Source organism: Trichechus manatus, unplaced genomic scaffold, assembly GCF_000243295.1.
Source record: "Trichechus manatus latirostris isolate Lorelei unplaced genomic scaffold, TriManLat1.0 scaffold00010, whole genome shotgun sequence".
In the NCBI taxonomy this organism is placed as follows: domain Eukaryota; kingdom Metazoa; phylum Chordata; class Mammalia; order Sirenia; family Trichechidae; genus Trichechus; species Trichechus manatus.
Window position 1 is genome coordinate 15,477,116 of NW_004443946.1, and position 26,136 is coordinate 15,503,251.

General features: G+C 39.0%; 1 protein-coding gene across 5 annotated transcripts in view; it reads right to left on the reverse strand.

Moving 5' to 3' along the window:
- The window catches only part of PPP2R5E (protein phosphatase 2 regulatory subunit B'epsilon), a 166,277-nt gene that overhangs the window by 11,416 nt on the left and 128,725 nt on the right, over positions 1 to 26,136 (reverse strand). For all 5 annotated transcript variants that reach the window (XM_004370937.2, XM_012560046.2, XM_023726264.1 and 2 more), the window contains 6 exons: positions 6,954 to 7,084; positions 6,770 to 6,829; positions 5,668 to 5,776; positions 4,112 to 4,165; positions 3,957 to 4,007; positions 2,098 to 2,217 (listed from right to left, as the gene is read on the reverse strand). In XM_004370937.2, the coding sequence (XP_004370994.1) occupies positions 2,098 to 2,217; positions 3,957 to 4,007; positions 4,112 to 4,165; positions 5,668 to 5,776; positions 6,770 to 6,829; positions 6,954 to 7,084 (525 nt within the window). The remainder of the gene's footprint in view (positions 1 to 2,097; positions 2,218 to 3,956; positions 4,008 to 4,111; positions 4,166 to 5,667; positions 5,777 to 6,769; positions 6,830 to 6,953; positions 7,085 to 26,136) is intronic.

A 26,136-nucleotide genomic window follows, 5' to 3' on the forward strand; every position in this document is an offset into this window, starting at 1 on the left:
GGGGGGCATCTATGAGGCTATTCAATGTATGCTGTAACATATGCTGTATCAGATATATAAATAAAGTGCCAAAGGAAAGAGCAGAATGAACAATCCAGAAGACTTGGAGAAGAGGGGTAGCAGGAATGTACGTAATAGACGAAGTGGTATTTAAGCTGGGTCTTGAAAGATGAAGGAAGGAGGAGAGAAAAGTCATTCCAGGCAGAGGGAATTACAGAGAAGAGGGTAAAGGCACCTGTATGAATGATGTGTTTGGAAACCATCAAATAGAACAGTGTAGCTGAGGAGACAGAGCATGAGGTAAGGAAGATAGGGGAGAGAAGAAAGAATGCAAATAAGGCTATTCTGAGAAGTGTAACTGGAAGGAGGAATATTTAAAGAGATCACAGGAGGGTGTGTAAAGAAGGAGGAGCCTCAGACTTTCTTTGCCCAATTACGAGTTTAAGATTTACGTGTTACTTAACTTTAAAGAGCATCTCGATCTCTTTATATCTACTTTTTAATATGTTAAATCACTTTCATAAGAAAAGTCAGTAACTAGTAAAGCCCCTTAAAGAGGAAAGGTGGTGTTGTTTATCCAAGTAAAAATCACCATATCTGACATTAGGATGTGGAACCAATACCTTCCTGGGACTCACTGTCCTGCACACACAATGGCAGCGTCTCTAGCTTGGAGACCTCTGGCCCCGATGCCACACCTGGGACAGGCAGTGGTAGGTGTTGGCTACAGAAAAGTAGTGGTAGGTGTTGGCTACAGAACTGGCACTTAATAAATATTTACTGGATGAACTAATGAACACTTAAATAAGTAAACAAGAACCTCTTTACTCTTTCTTTTTTTTTCTCAGTTTTACTTCTGTCAAATACTTAAAATTCTTTTTCCCCTCTCCTTTCTAAGCTTCTGAGTATCATTTAAGTCTCCCTAGTGATGGTCATTTTAAGAGACTGCTGATCTTTGCCCTCCATAATGCCGAACATCCTGATGAACAATAAAAAATAAGGTAAACGAGCCAGATGTCTGAGCACCAGGAGCCCTGTATAGTATGCAAAATATCTACATATTATCTTGTAATTTTTCTATTTTAATCTAGACATGTACTGTATCATCTGAACACTTAATGCAATGGTTTCCACTTTTGCGTGTGTTTGTGTGTCACAATGTCTTTAGATCAAAAATTAAAACCACAACAGCAGCCAGTGTCTAATTATGCAAAATTCCACCATAAGAGGGCCATGTTAGAGGTGTGGTGCTGTGCTGTGAACTACAATCTGAACAATCTCTTCCTATTGCTGACAGTACATAAAGAGTGTCCAGGTTTGTGATTTGGGCCTTTGGTGAAACAGTCAAAGAATAAAACCTAACATGTTTTCAATTCAGATCACCCTTCCTCCATCATGTGTAGGTTCTGCAGCACTGCAGCTGCTGCTCCAATCAAAGAAAAGTGTTGCCCAGGCTCTCTTTCCCAGCTCTCCCTGCGTGGCCACAAGGAGGCAGAGCGGTGCTACGACAAGGTCATGGGCTTGAGCAAGAAGTTACATTTAAATTCAAAATCTGACTCAATTCCCTATTAGGTACAGAACCTTCAGCAAATCACTTTGAGCCTCATTTTTCTCCTCTGAAAAATGAAAAAGGGGCCTCAAAGGATAATTTGAGGTTTAGAAAGACTGTACATGAAGCATGGAACACAGATAGGACATTAGGGTTCTCTTTTTCTCTTAGGCATTATTTAGCATTCTCTCTTGCACACTATAGGTGCTCTACCAGCCTACTCTCATTCAGCTATTTAACTAGAGACAAGCTGTTTACCATTTTGAGCCCCAGTGTTCACATCTATAAAAGATATTATACCATCACTTCAAGGTGGTGATGAGAATTACAGCTAATGAACAGAAAGCACCATCACAGTGGCTTCTATGTAGCAGCTGCTCAAAAAAAAGGTGACTATCATTAACAATTATTGTTAGCATGTGAGAAAATAGCAGACAAAAACAACAGCTATCTCACGTCCATTGTATTTCTTTCAATACAAATTAAATTTAACCAAAATAATTCATCTTGTCTAGGTGACTCTGCCTCATGTTCTTTTTATTACTAACCTGAAAATGGGGGCTAGATACACACTTGGCAATTTGTTTAAACAAAGGTTCTTGAATTTTAACAAACTGTGAAGGTTCAATCACATCCAATATTTCTTCCAGCTCCCCAAGGAACATGACCTGTGAACACATGCAAAACACAAAATGTCAGGTGCTTCATTAAAAATCTATCTGAACAATGGGGATTAATGAGAAATTTGCACTGTTTTAAGAAAAGTTTACATATAAAACTAAACAAATGAAACAAAGGCAGGCACTACTTCACATTAGAAGGTGTTCATTTCACAAAGAATTCACAACAGGGTACTTCTTAAAAGCGACTTCCCTACAGCACTAAAAATATGATTCTATTTACTTTTAATAAACACTTTATGTGCCATCTCTATTACAGAGTAAGGGACACTTGCACACTGCAGTGGGGTCCCTGGAAAACAGAACTGTCCCTGTGGGACTCTCCGTCTATTGCTATCACTCCAGTTATCTCTCCCTCCTTCTCCCCCTTTTTTTTTAACGGGAGGGTAGCCCTCTTGCATGGATGTGCAAAAGACCACTGAGGCACACACAGTCATTCATCCGATACTTACAGCCCCTGCTATGTGTAGGTGTTCCTCTAGGATACATCAGTTAACACAACAGACAAAATCCAAGAAACACAAACGAGCAGACTCACCCACATGCAAGTACCATTTGCACAGGCTGACCCACTCTCTACACCCACACCCACACCCACGCTCACTATAAACGACAATGACTCTCGTGACCTCAGCACTGAATGCCTTGGGATACAGAGCTATCAGATCATAAAATAGAGCCAAATCAATAGGAAGTCAACTATTTTGAATATAGTGGAAAATTATATAGAAGCCAGTTACCTATTTAGCTGTGAAAAAAATAATTACCTTAGAAAAAATTAAGTCTGCAATGAAAATAAGAAAAATAACAATGCTTTCACATCCTTAGATCATCTGAGTAGCAATGCGGAGTTTAATTTTACCTAGCAGGTATCAAGGAATGAGATGACTTCCTGAAATTGTGTCAGGTAGGGTTTTGGAGAACTGAGATGATGTGAGAAGCAGAGTGTTTCTGTTACAAGCAAAACATAGTAGGTAGATCTTGCCATGTGTCAAAATGCATACAGAAGTTCTCCCAAAATCCTTCCAAAATGTAAAATTGACAGCTAACCTTTCTTTTCTAGGTCACTGTCCACAAAGAACCATGGTTTCTAACCTTTCAGAAGAGTGGCTGCTGATCTGGTGCCCAGCTAGGCTCACTGCCAAACTAAGAGACTCACTCACCCAAAACAACCTCACACAGCATATGTCTGGTTAGGTCTTGGCAACAGTACAAATGACTGTATGTCACAGACCTCCAGGATCACTTGTGAACAGCTAACACTAAAGGCTTATTCCATGTTTTAAGATTACACACAGGAAGCTCCCATCTACATTATGTGGCTGTTGGGGAAGTGTGCTCTAGCTTCTATCTACAGCAACGGCAAAACCTCTATACCACGAAGGCAGTCACTGGGAAGGTGACATGAACAGAGCTAGCCAATATGATTGGGGCCTGGCCTAGGCTTACCTGGGGCTGAGCAGCACAGTGGTTAAAAGCCCAGGGGTTCCAGGAGTCAGGAAGGCACGTTCTGGCCTAGTCTACAGTTCTATACCTAGTGGACTTGGGCAGGCTCAATTTCTAAGCCTTAAGTTCATCATTAGTAAAACAAGAGTATTTAAAGTCCTGCCTTACAGAGCTAGCTGAGGACTAGATGAGATAATGCATTTTCACACGTGCTTAGGGCAGTGCCTGGCACTCAGTAAAGCCCTCCATAAGCTATTCACACTCTGATGTGAAGCACTTACCTCTTTTTGACTACATGTTTTGGGCCAAAATTTCATTAATCCCCTAATAACCTAAAATTAGAAAGAGAAAAACAAATGACATTTCATTTTTCATATACACTTTCAAGCAAAGTGGTCTTTCTGAGGTTGTATGAAATTACGGAGATAATACTTACTGGTTCTGTGAGTGAAGGATCTTTCTCCAGAAACTGTACTATGCAATATGCCAGCTGAAGAAACAAAAAAATATGAAAGACAAAATTATAAATTCTATACAGTAGGAGCTCAAATGATATATTATTAAAATTTCCTTAAAAGTTGCCAGACTCTGGTTTTAATAACTTCACATTCATTTCAACTACCATAGAAATAAAATACATATAAAGCAAAATAAAAAGCTACATTTTCAGGCCAAAGATTGACACTAATAAAGCTCCAGGGGAATTTTAAAAAAGAGAAAAAGAGTGTACTGGAATATGAAGTATCCAGCTAATGAAAAGCAGACGTGAAATATCACATTCAGTATATTTTAAAAGTATCTCATGGTTTGAGCTACATCTCTGAGTGAAGAATCTAAACAGTTTGTCTACCCCTCATCCCTACACCCCCACCATAAGCTTCCCTTCTCTCTTTGCTAACACTGACAGTACTGGGTTTTACTGTAACCCCAGAAGAGTCCAAGACAGGATAGGTACTTACTAAAAACCTTGCTGAATGCCTGAAATGGCACACACAAACGAAAGCACAGTTTCATGAACAGATAAAAGGTTATGCCTACCACAGTTATAACCTGGAGAAATGTAAAAAGAGTTCTACGTTGGATGCTGACTCATCTAGGTAAATTCTTTTAAAAGATGACTAAATGTGATATCCCGTTCCAAACACAAAAAGCAAGATTTGTAATAGGGCTCGTAAAAATTCTTGGACCAGAAATCCACCCTTGCAAAACAATATTTTGATGGTGTTCCATATTAGAAACATACAGGCTAATTTTCCTCGAAACATAGCATTTCACATTTAAACAGGAAAATGTGTTACATTTTTAGGCAAACTCAAAACATTCCCATTGAGGGGAGGAGGGAGTCAGAGGTTGGAAATACTAAAATTAAAAATGCCAGTAGATCATTTATCTACCCGCTAGTGACATGCTTATCATGCAAGGCAGTGTTAGCAAGGAAATTAGGGTGGGGACAAGAGCAGGATATGTTTTTAAAGTAATGAAGGCTAAAAAAAGATAGACAAATAACTGACTGAATTTTTTTTTTTTACCTGTAAGAGTATTTATTTGTGTGTAAAATGTGAAAAAGAAATGATGAATGAACTAGAAAAGGGGGGAGAAGGGCAAATAATAGATGCATGCAGAGTGAGGATGTGACTAAAATATTCAAGAACATTAAAAAATGATTACACTTGTCCAAAGATCGAAATCTGAAAAGCCCACGTATGTTTTATTACATGTAACTTGTTCAGAATATACTTGTGTGATCTTGGGCAAGTCATTGAAGTTCTCTATAAAATGAGATAGCTGAACAAAGATAGCTCTTCCCACTTTAAAAATATTCCCATAATTCTACTGTGAAGAGCAAAAAAATACACATTTTCATTTCCCTCGTGAAGTAGTTTAAACTTTAACAAGTCTTTTTTAAAATAAGGAAACTTTCCCAATATTAAAGAAATCCTTGCATTTGCAAACGTTTTATTTTGCTCCAAAAATAGGTGTACAACATTCTACCTGAGCATGGAAGAGTGATAAGCTCCTGACAGTGTGTAAAGGGATCAACACTTTCACCAGAAACTGTTTGTGTTCTGCCTTAAGAGGTAAAGCAAAGCCATTGATAATACTAGGAAAAAGAAGAGAGACACAAATTAGCAATGTTACCACAACAAGCTAAACTGAGACAAACTGTCAGTGTGAGACTGGGTTAAATTTTAATCAGTTTATATTGGTCAATAACAACCCAAAACCCACCCCAGTGGCATTCAAGATTTCTTAGTCACTTCAAAGGAAGAAATTTAACAGAAGAAAATTTGCTTATGATTACCCAGCAAAGGCTCTGTGCTTTTCTTAAACACAGTGAGATGGTTCCCAAAAGTTTTGGTATCAAAAGGCCTTTATTTTTCCTTCTATCTTTTTCTCCCACAAATAACTGCCTGCCTTGCTCACTTCCTCTTTAAATATGACTCCTTCCATTTCCAGACATCATTCCTTTCCCATTCCTGAAATTTCTGCCCAGACCAAAAACACTCATGGTTAGGAAGTTGCTGAGAGAAAACTCTAATGCCTTCACCTTCTTCTTCTCCTCATGTTAGGAAGAAAGAGTAAGTAATCACACTGTTCAGTTATATTAGCTTCCCTTCTGTGTAGAAAGCTACACAACAGCTGTCTCTTTCAAATTCATTCCACTACTCCAGGCAGCACCTGTTCAAGAAATACACCAGGGCACACAGCTCCTCTGAAAATGGCGATCTTTTCAAATGTCTTATAAACTTGACTTTCAACAGATACAAAAAGGACAGGCAGTCTAGAAATGAATGAGAATAAGCTGTTTGGTAATAATTGGGCTGACCACTATTAGATGTATTGGCTCTGCAGTAATGAATAGATTGACGGCTCTTTCAGTCACTCCAGTGGAATCAGCAATGTATCATTGTTGAACAAGGGGAACAGGGATGCATGTCTCATAAAGTCAGTTGGAAAACATGCTAAGCACAAATGAGAAAACCAAATGTACATACAGCAAGAATTATAGGTCAGTATTTCCACTGTGCCACCTGAACCTAATTTTCAGAATGCTATTCACCCGAGATGAGCAATTAGATTAAAATGTGCTTACCTTCCTAATATTTCCAGCAGTTCAGCTACACCATTGAAGTGTTCTGTTTCATAAACAAACCTATAAAATAATAATAAAATAAAAAGAGTAAAGTCAGTATATTAAGTTCAAATATTTGCATTTACCTAATACTTCTATAAAAACACCAACTTTTCTTCTCTCTCTCTCCCCGCCCTCCACTTACCTTAGAAAAATATTGTTAATCTGTTTTCGGATAAATGCTCTAAGACCAAGAAACTTGCCGTAAATTCTGTGTAAGACTGTTTTTAAATAGTCCCGTTCCCGAGGGTCTTCACTGTCAAATAGCTCCAAAAGCTGTTGTAAATAAAAGACCGTATAGCTGTCAAAGGTGGTTTCAGGAAAGGATTTAGGAATTCTGTCACTCATTATTTAAAATCCCTCCCTTCCTTCCTCAAAAATTTATTCAATATCTACTATGTGCCAGGCACAATTTTAGTGCCTGGGAATACAATGATAAATAAATCAGACAAGGTCTTCCTTCAACGGGTTGATATTCTCGTGAAGAGATACACAGTAATAACAAGAACCATAACAACAACAGTAAGTTAACACACACAGGGTACTTACGATGATTGTCAGGCACTAGTGAAAGTAATTTACATAAATCCTCTCCATGAGCTAGTTTTATCCTTATTTTACAAATGAGGACACAGACACAGAGAGGTTAGGTTAGGTCACTTGACCGTGGTCTCACAGCTAATAAGTGGCAGAGCTGGGACATAAACCCAGGCAGCCTAGGTTCTAGAATCCATGATCTCAAGCACTAGACTATGCTATGTCTCTGAGCGGACATTCCCAATATACAGTTAAGATAAGCCTTTGACTCTCAAGAGTACACAGATAAATGAATCAATCTAAACCAAAGCAAATCCTAAAGTCCCCGATGATACCAGCAATGTTCTGTCTCTCGATCTGGGTTCTCATTACACAGGTGTGCTCACTTTGTAAATATTCATCAAGGTGAATACTTATGATTTCTGTATGTTATACTTCAGTGACATTTTCCTGAAGTTTCCAGTCATTTGCAATCTAAAGTCAGTAACAAGTCCCAATAAGATCACATCTATGCATTTTATAAGGAGCCCATGCAACTCACCCAAGAGATAAGCCAAAGTCTCATGCCAAATGACAGTGAACACTACAGATTCAATGCAATCCCTATAAGAATCCCAGCTGCCTTTTTTTTTTTTTTTTTTTGCAGAAATTGACCAGCTGATCCTAAAACTCATATGGAAATGCAAGGTACCCAGAATAGCCAAGACAATCTTGAAAAAGAAGAACTTCCTGATTTCAAAAGTTACTGTAAAGCTACAGTAATCAAGGCAGTGTAGTACTGGCATAAGTAAAGATACATAGATCAATGGAACAGAATTCAGAGACCAAAAAAAAAAAAAAAAACTCTCACATTTATGGACAATTGATTTTTTACAAGAGTGCCAGACAATTCAATGGGGGAAAGAATAGTCTTTTTCAACTGGATACTCACATGCAAAAGACTGAAGGTGGAGCCTTAACCCACACCATATACAAAAATGAACTCAAAATGGATCATTGGCCTAAATGTTAAGAACTAAAACTATAAAACACTTAGAAGAAAACATAGGAGTAAATTTTCTTGACCTAGGTTTAGATGATCAGCATAAACAGCAAAAGAAAACAGGTAAATTGGATTTCAAAAAAATCTTAAAACTTTTAATGTTTAAACATGCATCAAAGAAAACGAAGACACATCCATGTTCACTGAAGCATTGTTCACAATAGCAAAAAGATGGAAACAACCTAGATGCCCATCAACAGATGAATGGATAAACAAACTATGGTACATACACACAACGGAGTATTACACAACAATAAAGAACAATGATGACTCTGTGAAGCATCTCATAACATGGATGAACCTGGAGGGCATTATGTTGAGTGAAATAAGTCAATCACAAAAGGACAAATATTGTATGAGACCACTACTGTAAAAACTCATGAAAAGGTCTGTACACAAAAAGAAACAATCTTTGATGGTTATGAGGGATGGGAGGGGTGGGGGTGGGGGCCCACTAAATAGACAATAGATAAGTGGTAACTTTGGTGAAGAGTAAGACAGTACACAACACTGGGGAAGCCAGCACAACTTGTACAAGGAAAGGTCATGGAAGCTCCACAGACACATCCAAACTCCCTGAGGGACTGAATTGCTGGGCTGAGGGCTGTGGAGACTCTGGTATCGGGGAACACCTAGCTCAATTGGCATAACATAGTTTATAAAGAAAATGTTCTACATTCTACCTTGGTGAGAGTGTCTGGGGTCTTAAAAGCCTGTGAGCAGCCATCTAAGGTACTCCACTGGTCTCACCCCTTTGGAAGCAAGGGAGAATGAAGAAAACAAGATACAAGTGAAAGATTAGTCCAAAGGACTAACTACCACGGCTTCCACCAGACGAAGTCCAGTACAACTAGATGGTGCCCGGCTACCACCACTGACTGCTCTGACAGGGATCACAATAGAGGGTTCCAGACAGAGCTAGTGAAAAATGTAGAACAAAATTCTAACTCACAAAACCAGACATACTGGCCTGACAGAGACTAAAGAAACCCCAAGAGTATGGTCCCCGGACACTTTTAGCGCAGTAATGAAGTCGTTCTCTTGGTTTACCCTTCAGCCAAAGATTAGACAGCCCCATAAAACAAAACAAGACTAAATGGGGCACAAGAGCCCACGGACAAGGACTAGAAGGCAGGAGGGGACGGAAAAGCTGGTAACAGGGAACCCACGGTCGAGAAGGGAGAGTGTTGACACGTCGTGGGGTTGTTAACCAGTGTCATAAAACAACATGTGTACTAATTGTTTAATGAGAAACTATCTGTGCTGTAAACTTTCATCTAAAGTACAATAAAAAAAATTAAAAAAAAGAAAACGAAAAGACATCACACAGAATGGAAAAAAGTATTTGCAATCATATGTCTCATAAGGAAGCTGTATCTAGAATATATAAAGACCTCTTACAACTCAATAATAAAAATACAAAATAAACCAATTTAAAAATGGACAAAAGATTTGAATAGACATGTCTCCAAAGAAAATATACAAATGACAATAAGCATATGAAAAGGTGTGCAACAGCATTAATCATTAGGGAAATGTAAACCAAAATCACAACGAGATACCGCTTCACATCCATTAGGATGGCTCTATCAAAAAGAACAACAATAAGAAGTGCTGGCAGGGATGTGGAGAAATTAGAACCCTTATATAGTGCTGGTAGTAACGTAAAATGGCGCAGCCACTTTGGAAAACAGTCTGGCAGTTTTCTGTGACTGCTTATGGATATTCCTAAAAAGTTAAACACAGAGTTACCATATTACCCTGCAATTCTACTAAGTGGAATTTCAATTTCCTAGATAATTAAAAATGTTTCTATATAAGCATTTATACACAAATGTTCAAATAGTAACATTATACATAATAGCCCAAAAGTGGGAACAATCCAAATATCCATCAATTGCTCAATGGATAAACAGATTATTATATATACATACAATGGAATATTATTTGGTCATAAAAAGGAATGAAATACTGATACTTGCTAGAACATGAATAAACCTTTCAAACATTATGATAAGTGAAAGAAGCCAGACATAAATGGCCACATATTAGGATTCTATTTATATGAAATGTCCAGAATTCAAACGTCCAAAATAGAGAAATCCATAGAGACAGAAGCAGAATAGGGAGTGACTGCTAAAAGATATTTAGATTTCTTCTAGGATGGTGAAAATGTGCTGGAATTATATGGTGGTGATGGTTGCACAATTGTGCGAATATACTATAAAACACTAAATTGTAAACTATAATAGGATGAATTTTATGGCATTTGAATAATATCCCAATAAAGCAGTTATTTTTTAAAACTGACAATGGACAGGTTCTTCTGGCTGAAGAAAAAAGTTGAAGATCAGCCTGAATTTTACTGTATTCCTCAAAATTGCAATAAAGCAAAACTCACAGTTCTAATGTCTTTATAGAAAAGTATTTCAAGAATGTACAGACAACATATGAATGAAAACAGACTACCCTAATTATAAAAAAAAGTTATCAAGACATACATAAGCATGACTTCAGGTGATTAAGATATGCAATTGAAACTGGCAGCAAAAGAGTAACTCAGCAGGCAGTAACAAATCTGCTTTTGTCTACTGGTTTTGTTTTAACAAAAGCCAGAGTTATGGACAAAAAAATGTCTCCTTGAATAACAGCAGGAAGCACAAACTGAAGAACTGTCTTCAAAAATAGGCAGTGAGACAAAACACAATTTCTGGCTACATAATGCCATTCATTCCTTCATTCATTCAATAAATGAGTATTTCATGCAAATATTTATTGAGTACCTATTAAGGCCCATGAGGAGCCCTGGTGGCGCAGTACTTTGAGTGCTCAGCTGCTAACTGAAAGGTCAGTGGTTTGAACACAGCAGCCACTCCATGGGAGAAAGACGTGGCAGTCTCCTTCCGTAAAGATTACACCCTTGCAAACCCTATGGGGCAGTTCTACTCTGTCCTATAGGGTCACTGTGAGTCGAATCGAGTCGACAGCAAAGCGTTTAGTTTTACTAAGGGCCAAGCACTGGGCAAGGTGCCGGGGATACAATGATGAGCAAGGCAGACACAATCTCTGCTTTCACAGAGCCTATTCTAACAGGCAATACAGGTGAATAAGAGGTATGTTGAGCGCTTCAAGATGCTGTATAAAATACACAGCAGACATATTTACCCTGTTTGGGAGAAGTAGGGTGATCAGAGAAGGCTTCCAGAGGAAGCAACATCTGGGCTGACCCCTGCAGAAATAAGGAGTCAGCCAGATACAGAGGTGAGGTTAGAGTGTTCACGGCATATTCAAGACATGTGCCCTCAACAGCAGCCTAGAACAGAAGATGCTATTAAACCATCTGCCATCTCTCTGCCCATTTAGCCATCCAAAAAATGAACATGCGCTGAGGTTTTTCCACGTGCCATGGATTGTCCTTGTTGCTGGGCATATACAGTGGGGAACAAACTTGTAGCCCAGTAGCAGAGGGAATGAGAAAGTCAGCGATGCATTCCACAAAAAAACATTCTCCCTAGGAAAGAAAGGCAAGTGGCCCACCCCAACAGGCCCATGGAGTCAGCATCTCCTATCTACTACGTGCTCAAACTGATGCAAGCTGTCTAATCCACCCATCCCGTTCCTTGTTAACCGAAGTTAACCTTTTGAGTTCTGTTTTTAAATTTGGTTTCTACTTTTAATTGTTTCAAAAGGGTTTAATGAGTAATTTGCAATGAACTTATGAAAAGATCTGAGGAGGTGAAATGTTAGCAAAACTTGAATCAACCATGCTTATGTACTGTTAATCTTAAGAGAGTTTAATGAAAACATAATAATTAAACAAAAACTATTTAACTAATATTTTTATTAGGCCCTCATGCATTGCCAGGCACCAAACTTCAGTCATTTACAAAGCCACAGTTATTAAATATATCATGTTCTATGAGAAAAAAAAAAAAGACGAATGACAGTATAAAACTACTTTTCTGATGCACTATAGGACACATTTTTGGCTATTTTATGACCTATGAGACAAAAAAAGGAAGCATAATAATGCATGGGCAAAAAAAGGGGGGAGGGAAAGTAGGATGAGCTGATTTCCAAAACAAAATAATATGCATGTGTTTAGTCATATATACACTCTCTAACACACCCTACAAAAAAAGCAACGGGAAATATAACTCGGCATCTACAAATGCCTTCGCAGACTGTGCCCACTGCCATGTAACAGGCAGCTTGTTGTCAAGCAAAAGAAGCTGGAGAGTTTCCAAGGTGATTACAGAGCGAAGACAGACCTGTCAACATGCAAACTTCAAGTTTACAAAAATCAGTCTTCCTGAAGCTAACAAACTGGGATGAGCTGCTTTGTGATTTAGCCAAAGAATCCTTCTTTGAACCTTGTAATAAATCTGCACTGAAATGAGAACAGCAAAATGAAAAAGGCAATAAGGGACTTCCAGCTAGACATGGAGGACTGAACCTCCCTCCTCTTGAAACCTCCCTGAAATGAGTAAAGGAATTTAAAAAAAAAAGCGGGGGGGGGCAGAGAACAACCCACAGGGCAGAGAGAATTGGAAAGGAGATTAGAACATACTTGCACATTTTTCAAAGATGGAAAGTGGATGGCAAAGGGGATCTATCTTAGGTTTCCTCTTTCTCCACTCTGCTAAGTGTTTTTCCATTCTGCCAGCAGGGAAGAAAGCCAACAAAAAATAAGCCAATTCATACCAGAGAACCCTTAAAAGGCTTAAGCACTGAAGGCACTAGATATCTTTGACTGCAAGGGTGTGGGAAGAAGCTAAGAACAGGAGGATTGGTTGAAAGTCTGCAGAAGGAGTAACAAGACCTCCCAGCCCCCACATCCCTGTCTAAGATAGTGTACTCAAATTTATACTCTAGGTCTGAAACACTTACTGAAAATAATAGGATTAAATAAAAGTCTGCATGCTGAAGAGTGTGGGACCCCAACCAGGCCCTTTCCCTGAGCTCCCAAATGCTGGATGAGGCAGAAGATCACAAGATCCTTCTTTGGGGAAACTGACAGCCTCAAGAGGAAAGACCTATAGATAGACTAATAGTTGAGGGTTTCCAAATGAAATGGCAAGGACCCTGCTCAATGATCCTATTGTAAGTCTCCAGTTGCCAAATGCCCCCCCACAACACAAGTGCACATGTGCACACACATACACAGGTTCTAATTGGCTTTTTTGGTGACTCACATGTAACTATGAATATAAAGTCAAGGATCATCAGACATTCTAACATAAAGGACAGAGAACAAAACAGAATCATGAGGAACTCAGAGGAAACAGGAGTAATACAAAGAATAGAAAAAACTACCAAAAAATCCTCTAACATCCTCAAAGATAAACATATTGGGGCTGTGAAACAAAAACAGAACGCTATTACAGATGAATATTCAGAAAACAAAAAAAAGGAGCTTTTGGAAACTCAATATATAATAGAAATAAAAATTTCAGCAGAAGGACTGGAGTATTAAAATGAGTAAATCTCCCCTGAAAATATAACCAAAAGATAAAGACGGTATATAGAAAATAAGAAAACTAGAGATTCAATTCAGAAGGTACAACTCCTGACAAACAGGCATTCCAGAGAGGCACAGACAAAATGAGAAGGAGGAAGTTAATTAAGAAATAATTCAATACAATTTTCCAGAAATAAGGAAATAGATATGACCCACACCAAGGCATATTACTTTGAAGTTTCTGGACTCTGGGGACAAAGAGAAGACCTCCAAAGTTCACAGAGAGAAACAGTTACTAAAAAGGATGAGGAGTTCGCTGCCACCAGCCTTCTCAACACCAACACTGGAAACCAGATGACAGTGGAGCAATTCCTTAAAATATCTGAGGGAATATGGGTTACAACCTGTAAATCTATACCTAGCCAAAATGTCAATGAAGTATATGGGTAGAATAAGGATGTTTGCAGACAAGCAGGTCTCAAAAAATTTACATCCCATTCATACTTTCTCAGGAAGCATCTTGAAGACGTGTTCCACCAAAATGAGAAAGGAAGCTAAGCAAGTAAAGACATGGCCCAGAAGAGTAGCAAAGGGACCTCCCAGGATGACCACTGCAAATGAGGCCTAGAAAAAAAAAAGACCCATTACTGTTGAGTCAATTCCGACTCATAGCAACCCTACAGGATAGAGTATAACTGCCCCATAGGGTTTCCAAGGAGCAGCTGGTGGATTTGAACTGCCAACCTTTTGGTTAGCAGCCGAACTCTTAACTACTACACCACCAGGGTTTCCATGAGGCCTAGAGATGGTAACAAATGTCAATTAGAGTAAGATGGCTGGGCTCCAGAAAGAAGGACTCCAAGAAAGGAAAAAAATAAAGGAACTGAAACTGATGTGTGAGTCACACTGAGAAAAGTCATATGGGTGCTCTCAGAGAATTAAGGAATAAACTTGTGACCGATAGGTAGGAAGCCAGGCAAATGAAAAATAAGGCAACTAATTAATTCCAGGGCTTAAAAAAAAAAGCTCTACAAGAAAAGAAATGTAATTACAGTATTGGTAAAATACATGCCTTGGCTATGAACAACATGAATACAGTCATACTAATGTGAATATTACAAACTGATTTAATTAAAATTGGATATAGTTGCATTGGAAAGATGTGGAGGAAGGGAGATAATAAGAGGAGATGTACGATGTTTTACAGTAGAAAACCAACAGACAGAATCTAAAATGAAAAAAATCCAGAAATAGCAGTATAAGAGGAGTCCCTGGGTGGTGCAAATGGGTAATCGCTTGACTACTAATGAAAAGGTTGGCAGTTCGAACCTACCCAGAGGTGCCTCGGAAGAAAGGCCTAGCAATCTGCTTCCAAAAGGTCACAGCCTAAACACACTTTAGAGAGCAGTTCTACTTTGCAACATATGGGTCATCAGAGTCAGAACTGACTCGATGGCAACTGCTTTGTTTTGTTTTGTTTAGAAATATGAAGATAAATATAAGGAAACAGCTAAGAGACTTGAATGTGGTTACCCCAAGAGAATGGGACTCTGAGTTAGGGAAGCATGAGGCAAGGAATTGCTATTTTTCATTGTCCAGAAACCAGTTACCATCAAGTTGATTCTGATTCCTGGAGACCTCATGTATGTCAGAGTAGAACTGTGCACCATGGGGTTTTTGACGGGTGATTTTTCATGATAAGAATACAATATATTTGAATTTTTAAAACAGAATTGCTTTGTTTACAATTAAAATTACTATTTTTTCAAATCATTAAGAACAAAAAGAATTCAAGCAAAAAACTCAATTGCCCTCTACTACGAACAAAGAAGTAACTGCCCTGCCCTACTTCATATAAAGTAAGATTTTAGAGAATATCAGAAATTCTCCAATAGATAATTAATGAATTTGGTATTGTATTTTTTTTTTTTCATCTAAACTGTCACAGGGCACTAAAATCGAATTCCTACATTTCCAGCTTTGTTTAACTTTATTATACTAAGGAAAAAATGAATACCTTCCTATACCATCTTGACCAACTAATGTACATGGAAAAAAGTGTCCAGAACCAAGAAACAAGAGCCAATGGCAGCATGACTCTGATGAATCTGAATGACTCGAGGAAGCCACTATACTATATGAGCCAACTTACAGAAGACCACTGGGAAATCACAGTAGAGACTAGGGACCAAAAGCTGGTGCATCATAAGCTTCTAGCAATTTTGACTTCAAGACTACTATGGAAATTCAGAATAAAAATTTCAAAGGTATAAGTCATACAAATATGAACCACTCTGTCAAGTCACATGCTTCCATTTTTCTTGTAATTTCAGGCATTCCCTCCCACAAACTAGAAGCCCTCCCCTCCACCCCCACCTAAGCATTCTGCTTCAAGAAAACCTTGTGATTAAAATTTTTAAGAATCAATTTGGTCAGCTCTTCAAGAAAGGCAAAGAAAGTGCTATTGTGCTAAATAATGATGCACTAATGGGATGCAGGCAGGAACTGGCTACATAATATGCAGGGCCCAGTGCAAAATGAAAACACAGTGCTTCTTGTTCAAGGATTGTTAAATATTTCAGGACAGCAAACAGCTGAGTATTACACCAAGCACAGGGTCCTTATAGGAGTGGAGCCCCACAGGACTGCACAGGTCACTCCCTCATGAAACCAGCCCTGGATGCAGGAGTCAGTGACTTACTGAGAGTCTTTTTTTTTTTTTTTTTGGGGGGGGGAGGGGCCGGGGCAGTGGTGGTTTGAGTTACAGATTGGACAGGATGGACTAAGGTGATTTATGGTTAAGTGGTAAAAGCTATTGACAAAATTCCTGATAGAAATAAATTCTCCGAAGTTTTATTTGCTGTAGGAGAAAAAAAAAAAGGCTCTGAGAGAGAAATGTAAACATTTTGACATATTCAAGGAACTTGTTTGGAAAACAGTTCTTTATATTAAAGCTGAGATTCAAGGCCTCTTGGAATTTATTTCAATTTAGAACTTGAAATTTTTTAATATGCTGGTTTGTGTCCTGTCCAATTTGTCTTGAGTTTTTAAAAACACAACAACAAAAGGTCACTTTTAAGGACAGGCTGAATGATTTGCATAATTTGCATGATAATTACACTACCTTTCAGCTAAATATAACTGCAAATGTGAAGTACAAATTACTAAATAGCAATCTCCAACAGTACATATGTTTATGGGGATACTTGAATAGAATATCTCTTAGCAACCACTAACTGCTTTTCAGATTTGCAGCGGTTGAAAGCAGTCTTTAGAAATATGCTGCTGAACCCTTGCCACAATAGTCCACCCAATGAAATAATTCAAGGTTTGGCATTCATTTTTGGTCAAAAGGGGGAGGAGGTCGTAAAGAAACCATTTTCCCAACAGTCCTAACATGTGAAAATTGTCTTTTTTGGGAATACACAAAGTTGTTCCATAAGCATACGCAAGTCTGCACACTTACAGCTATAGAGGGCAGTTACCAAGTTACTTACATCTAAAATCAACATTAGCACAGACACAACTGCACCGGGCAATGAATTAACTATCTTTGATAAATCTCTGACAGCTTTCTTGTGTAAAGACTTAGATAAGTACATTAAAAAGGTTATGTAAATCTACATTTAATTAAATTCAAGCAAGCTATAGTCATACCATTCTTGAATAAAAAAACAGAAAACCCTTCAAAGGTACAAGTTACAGACTGTTGTATTTGGCCCACACAAAAATCTGGGCTTCCAGCTTCTCTTGAAAAATCAGAAGATCTAAAAACACTTGGTCCACTTACCTAGAGGCCAACAGTCAATGGGAGTGGACTGACAGCAGGGCACAAGCCCTCTAAGTCACCACAATTTCCTTCAATCCCTTTTGTCACACCCATATCACTTCATTATGTACCACTTCTCTGTCCTCTGTAAAGATTTGAACGTGCTATCCCTGTTTTTCACATATTAAAAATTACATGGTCCTGGGGCTGATAAACATTCCCTTCCAGCACTGATTGGAAGACATTAGTTGGTAAAGTAAACTTAATGGGAATCCAGGGACAAAAGAAACCACTTGTAACATCTTAAGAGATCCTGAGCGCCAGAGAAGAACCGTGCGAGTAAAGTCCAAAGGGTACCATTGACTTTTACAAAGTCAGATTTCAAAAAATTCGTAACACATTAAGTAACACATGGTAGACTAACACTATACGACTTCATGGACTCGGGCTATAAAAGAAAATATGGCTAAAGAAGGCTCTCAAAACAAGAATTGATCCTAATAAAAATAGTAGTGACAGCAGCAGCATAAAATTTTCTGTTTGCTTACTATATGCCAGGAACTGTTCTAAGTGCTTGTATATGTATATGCGCCTATTAAGCCTCCACAACAAACTTCCGATGTAATTACTATTATATTATGGGTATTTTGCACCTATTTTCCAGATGCAAAAATGAGGAAACTGAGGCATAGTGGTTATGTAACTTACCCAAGGTCACACAACTAATAAATGGCAGAGCCTTAATTCAAACCAGTTTATACACTTAACTACCAATCTATACTGCTTCCTGATGAAGAAGAAAATGGGAGGTATTGCAAAAGGGGCTCCTGAAGCAACACAGGAAGCTTTCTATCGAGCTTCAGATTTTAAAAGGACATATACAAATGATAAAAGGAAGGAAATACGACAAACATTGGGTGTAAAAGAACAGTGCAGCCCTGCAAAAGCAGTCTCAGGAAAGCTAATGCACAGAATCAGCTGACGTTTATGAAAAATGCAAGGCAATAAAATGAAAATGTACATGCAAATGAAATACTTTTACTGTTTTTGTTGATTATAACACATACGCTCAGTATTTTTTAAATGCAAAAAATAGAGAAATATTGTGAAGGTGATCACATATAACTACATTTTCCAGGCAATCAACACCACTTTGGTGTGTCTCTTTCTGAACTTATTAATGCATAATACATATGAGCTCAAAAAATTATACTGTTCTATAACATGTGTGTTTCACTTAAAAATAGATCATGTGTAACTCCACCTCATTCTTTTTACTAGCTGATGAATATTCCACTAATGGATGTACAGAGTTTATTTAACCAACCATCAACTGAAAAACTATAGATTGTTTCTAACTTTTTAATTATGACTAACAATGATGCATTCAATATTCTCATACACATATCCTTGTGTACAAGTCTAATTACTTTCTACAGAAATGCTGAGTCAAAATTTAAGTCAATAGAATACTATCAGATTTCCTCTCCAGAGCAGTTACACCAATTAAAACTTTCACTAAGTATTTAAGACTGCCTATTTCTCTATTCCCTCACCAATACTGTGCATTATAAATTGTTTTGATATTTGCAAAACAGAGGGCAAATGATACTTAATTGTTATTTCAATTTGCTTTGGATTATTAAGGATGAACACATTTACATGTGTTTATATCCCATTTATGCGGGGAAGTACTTGTTAGTGACCTTTATCCACTGGGACAATTGTCCTTTTCTATTTGATTTGAAGAAGTATTTTATGTATTAAACATATTCATTCTTTTTCTGTAATACATATTGCATATACTTTTCCAAGTTTGTCATTTTTCTTTTATCTTAGTTAATGGAGGTACTATGTGTGTGTTTACACTGTTTTTCTTTTTCATTCATTCATTTATTTGGTACAATCTTCTTACGGCTTTTATGTCATGCTAAGAAGAGTCTTTTCCACTCAAGTCTCTATTATGTTCCATTCTCCTGTACCAATATCACACTGTTTTAGTTAATGTACCTTTATAGTATATTTTGATATCTAGTAGAGAAAGTACCATCTCATTAGTTTTCTTTTTCGAAAATTTCCTTTATTTCATGAACTCTGAAAATTTCACATTTACTCCTGGACTTTTAGCTAGAATTGCATAAGTGTAGAAATTAATTTGGAGATTGTATGGCTATCCTTATGATGGCAAGTCTTTCCATCTAATACACTTCTACGTGTATTTTAGCCTTCTTTGCAAAATGTTATTACAAGTTTCGTATCAATTTTTCAAATTTGTTTCAAAAGGTGGAGATTTTTAAATTAATATTGGAATCAAGAAAAATAAGATGTTATTCAACTAATGTGGGCAGATAATATGAGGGTGTGATAATACGAACTAATATTTAATGAGCAACTATTATGTGCCATGCTGATACCTCTCACATGTTTACAATCCATCTCATTTTATCCACATAACAAGCCTACAAAGTGACTGTTAACCCATTTTACAGAAGAAGACACTGAGGCTCAAAGCAGTTCAGTAATCTGACCAAGGTTTTCAATACCTGTTTAAGACTGAAGATAGGGATACTGTCTTTGTATCTCTAGTGTCAATTAAACTAAGTAGATTTAACAAATGTCAATCTTGGGGTGCCTCTTATTCACTTTGAGTCCCTGGGTGGTGCTAATGGTTAACATGTTCAGCTGCTAACTGAAAGGCTGGAGGTTCAAACTCAGCCAGAGGTGCCTGGGAAGAAAGGCCTGGCAATCTACTTCTGAAAAATCAGCCAATGAAGACCCTATGGAGAACAGTTCTCCTCTGACACACACTGGGTCACCACAAGTTGGAATCGACTCAATGGCAACTGATTCTATTCACTTAACAGAATTTCACTTATAAACTTACTTCCACCTTCCCCCCCAACGCCCCGCCCGCCATAAGACATCTCAGGCTTGGGCAGCAAGTGAAGAAACTAGCTGAAAGTCACAATGCAAATAGTTAGAAAAGTCAGGATTTGAATCTAGTTTCTTCTTACCCCACAGTCCAAGTGCTCAGCTCCTAAAATGTGTTTACACTACATAGTGGAGTCAGGATTCAAATTCAGAGCTTTCTAACTTTCTTTTTACTATATCATGTTAAGACAACTTAATTCTTATCTTATGTCTTCACTGATGGAGGAATGAGATTCAGGAAAGATTATAAAGAATACATTTAGCTGCTATAGACAATAAGCTTAAATCTCCTAGCTAGAAAAAACTCCATCCAACTGAATAAAAAGAAGTTGTAAATTGAGATCACCAAAACTGTTTTTGAGATTTTTGAGAATCCACAGAGAATAAGAAATCTGCCCAAAGAAAGGAGACAAAGTGTTATCTTGATTTGCAAAGAGAAAAAGTATGAGGTTTCCCATGTCATAAGAGAAGCAGGCTTAGGTACAAAACATATTAAGACCAGGTGGCACCATGGGAGTCTGAGGAATAAAGAAACCAGCAGGGAAAGACAAGGGTGTGAAAAATGACCTGACTACAGGATACAGGAGTGTGAAGGACCTGCCATCTCAAAGACAATCAATGCATGGGGGAGGAGGGGTGATGGAATAGAATATCACTAACAATGTCTTAAGCTCCAAAAGACCCACCCATTCCCAGCAGGACTCAACTCAGGACCAAATCACCCAGGAAGGTGGCTCAAGGGAATTAGGCAGGGTATTAAGGCCCCATCCCTGGAAGGTGCCAGAATCCCCAGTAAGTCATCAGTAGACTAAGGGGTAGGGAAAGGGGCAGGAGGTCAATCTTACAGGCTACCAACATGAAAGAACAAGGAGCTCTGGTAAATGGCAGCTAACAGGCACCCAAGGCTCATCCCCAACATGATAGCTAATGCACTGGTGGGTCATATGATTTCATTCAAGTACCACTCAGTGGTAGTGTTAAATATGCCAATATCCTGTCTGTCCCTTTCATAACTGACTCAGGAACTGGGGTGGGCCTTGTCTGAAGGTTGAGTTCATCAACAAACTAGCAGAGGGAAGATAAAAAAAACAAAGGTTCGAAAAATGAGGCAGGGGCTGAAAATGTGAAGTATAAATAGATGGCTTCACTATTAATACTTCATTTCATGTCTCTGGCAAAACTCTATGACAGATGATCAACCCATGATTTGCAAGTACTTAGAACAGCAACGCCAATAAATAATTAGCAACAGCCAGCAGAAGTTCACTAGCGCCACATGGTAGACGAATGGCATTTCTTTTTATGATAAAGTTACAAGGCCAATAAATGAGGGGAATGCTATAAACACAAGAGTCCTGACTTTTACCACGGCATCTGACAAAGTCTCTGTGCTCTTCTTATGAACAAAATAAAGTATTTAGGAAGGGATGACATCCTAGAGCAAATTTCTAACTAGTTCAAGGACAGAATTAAAAGACTGTTGATGAATGAATCTGTGGCTAAAAAAAAAAAAAAAAACAACATTGCCAACATTGCAATCGAGTCAATTCCAACTCATAGTGACCCTACAGGACAGAGTAGAGCTGCTCTGGACAGGGAACTGCTACGGAAGCAGACTGCCACATCTTTCTCCCACAGAATGGGGGATGAGGGGGGGTGGAGGAGGTTCGAACCACCAACCTTTCAGTTAGCAGCCAAACTCTTACCCATAGCGCCACCAGAGTCCTTCTCGCTCCTTAGCCCTGGCTAATTTAACAATTTTAATCAATGACTTTAATGAGGCCAATAGCTAGCATATTTAAAAAGGCTACAGATAATCTTAAAAATAGAAGACAGTGAATAATATATATGATGGAATAAAAATTCGAAAGGACTTCAAAAGACTAGACAGAAATGATACCCCATAGGAATATATGTCAAGTCCTACCTTAGATTTTGGAAGGAGCCCTGGTGGTACAACGGTTAAGTGCTCAGCTACTAACCGAAAGACTGGCAGTTCAAACCCACCCAGCGGCTCTGCTGGAGAAAAATCTGGCAATCTGCTACCATAAAGATTACAGCCTAGAAAACCCTATAGAACAGTTCTAGTCTGTTACATAGGGTCACTATGACTCTAAAATTAACTGGATGGCATTCAACAGCACTTTTTTTTTTTTGTAGTTAAATGAAGTTTACATTTCAAGTTAGTCTCCCATACAAAATTTTATACATACATTGTTATGTGACCCTAATTACTCACCCCATTATGCAACAGCACACTCCTCCTTTCCGCCCGATTCCCCATGAACATTCAACCATCTCCTAACCCTCTTTGCCTTCCTCTCTCACCTCTGGACAGAAGCTGCGCCTTTGGTCTCTTGTATCTACTTGACTAAGAGGCACACTCTTCACGAGTATCACTTTATGTCATACAGTCCAGTCCAACCCTGTATGAAGAGTTGGCCTCAGAAACTGTTTTAGTTCTGGGCTGAAAGAGAATCCAGGGGCCATGCTTTCTGGGGTACCTCCAACCTCAGTCAGACCATTAAGTCTGGTCTTCTTACTAGAATTTGAGTTCTGCAACCCATCCTTCTGCTGCTCCATCAGGGATTCTCTGTTGGGTTCCCCATCGGGGTGGTCACTGGTGGTAGCCAGGCACAATCTAGTTCTTCTGGTCTCAGGATGATGAAGTCTCTGGTTTATGTGGCCCATTCTGTCTCTTGGGCTAATACTTTCCTTGTGTCTTTGGTGTTCTTCGTTCTCCTTTACTTCAGGTGGTTGGGAACAACTGATGCATCTTAGATGGCCGCTTGCAAGCTTTTAAGACCCCAGATACCACTCACCAAAGTAGGATGCAGAACATTTTCTTAGTATGCTTTGTTATGCCAATTGACATAGATGTCCCCTGAAAGCATGGTCCCCAGACCCCTACCCCTGCTACTCTGTCCCTCGAAGTATTTGATTTATTCAGGAAACTTCTTAGCTTTGGTTTAGTCCAGTTGTGCTGGCTTCCCCTGTAGTGGGTGCTGTCCTTCCCTTAGCCTAAGATGATTCTTATCTACTATCTAGTTAGTGAATAACCCTCACCCTCCCTCCCCACCCCCGAAACCATCAAAGAATGTTTTCGTCTGTGTTTAAACCTTTTCTTGAGTTCTTATAATAGTGGTCTTATACAGTATTTGTCCTTCTGTGACTGACTAAATTCACTCAGCATAGTAAGTTCCAGCTTCCACCGTGTTATACGATATTTCACGACTTCATCGTTGTTCTTTATCATTGCATATTATTCCATTGTGTGAATATACCATAATTTGTCTATCCATTTGTCCACTGATGGGCACCTAGGTTGGTTCCATCTTTTTGCTATCGTGAACAGTGCTGCAAAGAACATGGGTGTGTATATATCTACTCGTGTGATGGCTCTTATTTCTCTAGGATATATTCCAAGGAGCGGGATAGCTGGATCATATGGTACTTCTATTTCTAGCTTTTTAAGGAAGCACCAAATTCATTTCCAAAGTGGTTGTACCATTTTACTTTTCCACCAACAGTGTATAAGTGTTCCAGTCTCTCCACAACCTCTCCAGCATTTGTTATTTTGTGTTTTTTGAATTAATGCTAGCCTTGTTGGGGTGAGATGATATCTCATTGTAGTTTTGATCTGCATTTCTCTTATGGCTAATGATCGTGAGCATTTCTTCACGTGTCTGTTAGCCACCTGAATATCTTCTTTGGTGAAGTGCCTGTTCATATCCTTTGCCCATTTTTTAATTACGTTATTTGTCTTTTTGTTGTTGAGGTTTGGCAGTATCTTGCAGATTTTAGAGATTAGACGCTGATCAGATTTGCCGTAGCCAAAATTTTTTTCCCAGTCTGTAGGCTGTCTTTTGACTCTTTTGGTGAAGTCTTTTGATGAGCATAAGTGTTTGATTTTTAGGAGCTCCCATTTATCTAGTCTCTCATCTGGTGCTTGTGCATTGTTACTTATGGTTCCTACTGTCCAACAACACTTTTTTTAAAAAGCAAACTGCAGATAGGACTTCCAGGCAACATGGCACTGTAGACAGAAGCACCATGCCGTCCCTCCACAGCAAAGATCGGAAAAACTAAGTCAAACAGAGTCACACATCAATCCTAAAACCCTAAGCAACAAATGAAGAGATAAAGAATTCAGCCAAGCACCGAATGGAGTAAGAAACTGATCGAGAACAGAGAGTGAGGAAAGATACATGCAGAGGCGCCCTATCACCTCACCCAGCACGGATCCACCATCTTGGACTCCTACCGGAGATCAGTGAACAGGGAGTACGAGAAAGCAGCTTCATGGAGCTTCCAGCAGGAGACAAAACAACTGGTAACCAGCGATATATGCTTTCCCACCCCCCACCCTTCTTCACCCCCACTCAGCCTCCTCTGCTTCCTGCAGCCAGAGTCTCTTGGCCGGGACGCACTGGCTTTACCCCGGTGTTGCTTGGATTCCACCTGCCCGCACTGGCTGGCTCCGAGTGCCATTTGTTGGCTGCTGGCGTTGGTTTTCTCCACTTCATTAGATTTCTTCCCTACCTCTCACCACCACCCCCTCCCTTCTCTCAAATACCTGGCTCCATGTGCCATCTTCGCTTCTTCCTGAAAGGCTGTGAAACACTGCTCAACTGTGAATGCGCTTCCTGGCCAGTGCTGCCATGCTGGTGGGACCCCGGGGGCTTTTTTGTTTGTTTGTTCTGATTTGTTGTTTTGATTTGTTTGTTTGTTTGTTTTCTTTTTCTTTTCTCAGCTTGGGAGCCTCCTGTAGCTGGGCAGTACCACGCGGCTTGGGAGCTACTCCCTCACTCTGCGCAGACACACAGTGACATCCTTGAGCACACTTCTTTTTTCTTGTTTTTTTTTTTTCTTGGTTTTGTTTTGTTTTTTGTTTGTTTGTTTCTTTGTTTTGTTTTCTTCTCTCTTTTCCCATTTTTGTCTTTCTTCATTTCCAGTTTCTCGTCTCTGTATACTTACCTTCTCTTCCTGTCTCCTGAATACCTGGTGCTGTGTGACACCTCCACCCCTTCTAGCCAGGCTGTATTTCACAGCCTGGGAGCAACTTCCCCAGTACTAGCAGCTGCACCGGTGGGATCCCTGAGGGCTTTACTTTCTTTTTTTTTTCCCTCTAATTTTTATTTATTCATTTTTTTCTTTTACCCTTTTTTTCATTTTAGTTTTTCTCCATTTGTCAGTCTCTCATCTCTCCACTCCAATAACAAGCTCCCTTAGCACTCTTTTTTATTTGTGTGTATGTTTTTGGCTCCTGTTCCTCTCTCCTCTCTCTTCCTCTTTCCCATACCCACCTTAGCTCCACACATCACAATCTCCCCCCTCCTTCCTGCCTACCTGCACCATGCGCTGAACATCACACTCCCAAGTAGCACAGGCACGGCCCACTGGAACCTGCCCTACACAGATTCCCAGTCGGCCCTGTCAGCCCTAGTACGTGCCACAAACAACCCATCCCAGCAACTCCCCTTCAGCTGGACCTGCCCTGCTGTACCATACCTGAGTGACCGACCCTGCCCATTGGAGAAGGAGGTGAAAAGTGTCATGCCCACAGACGAGCAAACAACAAAGAACGC